Genomic DNA, 1817 nt, shown 5'->3' on the forward strand with positions numbered 1-1817 from the left:
ACGTCAAGCAGGGCGCGGCGGCTGTGGAAGACGACGCCCACCTTGTGCAGATGGTAGTCGGCCTCCGTGGCGCCGCGGGTGACCCAGGAGGCCCGGCGCAGGCGCACCCTGCCCTTGATGAGCAGCGAGTGGGTGGGCTCGCTGCACGAGGGGGCCCGGTAGAAGAACTGGTAGGCTCGGAACAGGCGGTTGGGGTAGAAAGTATAGGAGCGGATGAGGAACTCGGGTCCCGGGCGCACCTCGCAGCTGCGGGGCAGAGGGAGAAGAGTGCAGGGCAGTGAGCTGGGCTCGTGCATGGTGAAGCCCAGGGCGGCTCCGGGCTCCACCTCCCTCAGCCTTCCTCTCAGGCCTGCAGGCTCAGTTCCCCCAGCTGCCCTCAGCCCCACCCTGCATGCTGGGGGCCTTCCCCTTTTGCCTTATGGTCTCAACAGAAGCTTTCCTTCCATTCTGTCCTAAGCACCTTTTTCAGCCGACATCTCCCCCTTTCTGGCCTGGGTCCCCCAGGGATCCCCATTGGTCCAGGAAACACACAGGCTTTGCAGCCAGAGGCCCCTGGTTCAAATTCCATTTCAGTCCCTCATGAGGAGTGTGACCCGGGATGATGCCCAGCTTCTTCCTCTGGACTCAGGCATCAGATCCACAGGCCGGGCTCCCAGGAAGCAACCAGCACAGTGATGGCACCTGGGAGGGGTTTAAGAAATGGGGGCTCCTTTGCTTTGTGTGGGGAACCCTGTGCTCTGAGCTCCAGGAGGCAGGGTCCTGCCTATTCTTTCCCCAGTGGATTCCTGGCACCTGCTCCAGGACCAGGCACACACTGGATCCCCCAACCCTGGTCCTCATTGAGTGACTTATGAATGATGAGCACTTACATTGTCTCCCCATTTGCCAAGCTGACCACCACTGCCCCCCCACCCCAAACCAGGTTTCATCCAAGTCTGTGACAGACTTGTTGGTCTAAACCGGGGGGGTCAGCACACTTTTCATGGAGAGGGTCAGACTATAACTATTTTGTCTTTGTGGCCAGGTGGTCTTTGTTGCAGTTACTCAAGATTGTGGTCTTGGAGCCAAAGTGGCCAGAGACAGTACTGTATGTAATGGGTGTGGTTGTGTGCCAGTAAAGCTTTATTTACAAAGCCAGCCCTGGTCCTCAGGCCTTATTCTGCCGGTGATGAAAACAGGACTCCTGGACCCTGTCACATCCTGGGCTGGGGCCAGGGAGCATCTGGGACTTTCCCGTGGGGGCTCAGCTGGGGTGGACGGTGGACGAGTCCCCCCACAAATAGGCAGTACCTGGACTGTTATTTTCTCAGTATCTTTCGTACTGGGGCTGCTGGAGCAGGAGAAAAGTTCTCACCAGCCTTTTCTTTCTATCCTATGTCTTTAATACCAACCTCCCCTTTCTCCCAAAGCAAACAGAGTCGGGGCCTCAGGCAGGCAGTGAGAGACTCGGGTGAGAACCTAATGATGTTGTTTCGTTTTCAGACTTTCTTTTTAGGGTTACCTCCTATTTATGGCAAGTGGCTCAGCTCTCCATATCCATAGTGATATGACACTTCCTTTGAAACATAATCACAGTACTGTAAATGTGTACAGTGTACCAATTATCCCCCAATAAAGCTGTAAAAATACATGAATATATTTACACCAACAAAAGCAAGTTGGTTTAAAGAAGAATCATAAGGAAATCATAAAGATTCTTCTTAAGAAGAATCGTAAGAAGAACTACCACCTGTAAGAATCAGTACAGGTGGTAGTTAAATACAGAGAGAAGTGACTCACACTCCAGCGTGGGGAGATTTGCCCAAGGGAAGGTAGCA

The 1817-nt window shown here is 53.9% G+C and overlaps 1 protein-coding gene across 1 annotated transcript in view; it reads right to left on the reverse strand.

The window, feature by feature from the left end:
* APCDD1L (adenomatosis polyposis coli down-regulated 1-like) overlaps nucleotides 1-1817 on the reverse strand; it is a 17925-nt gene that overhangs the window by 4857 nt on the left and 11251 nt on the right. Inside the window, exon 3 of the mRNA XM_010841905.1 lies at nucleotides 3-246. Within this exon, the coding sequence (XP_010840207.1) occupies nucleotides 3-246 (244 nt within the window). The remainder of the gene's footprint in view (nucleotides 1-2; nucleotides 247-1817) is intronic.

The sequence above is a fragment of the Bison bison genome, unplaced genomic scaffold (assembly GCF_000754665.1).
Source record: "Bison bison bison isolate TAMUID 2011002044 unplaced genomic scaffold, Bison_UMD1.0 scf7180017864167, whole genome shotgun sequence".
Classification (NCBI taxonomy): Eukaryota; Metazoa; Chordata; class Mammalia; order Artiodactyla; family Bovidae; genus Bison; species Bison bison.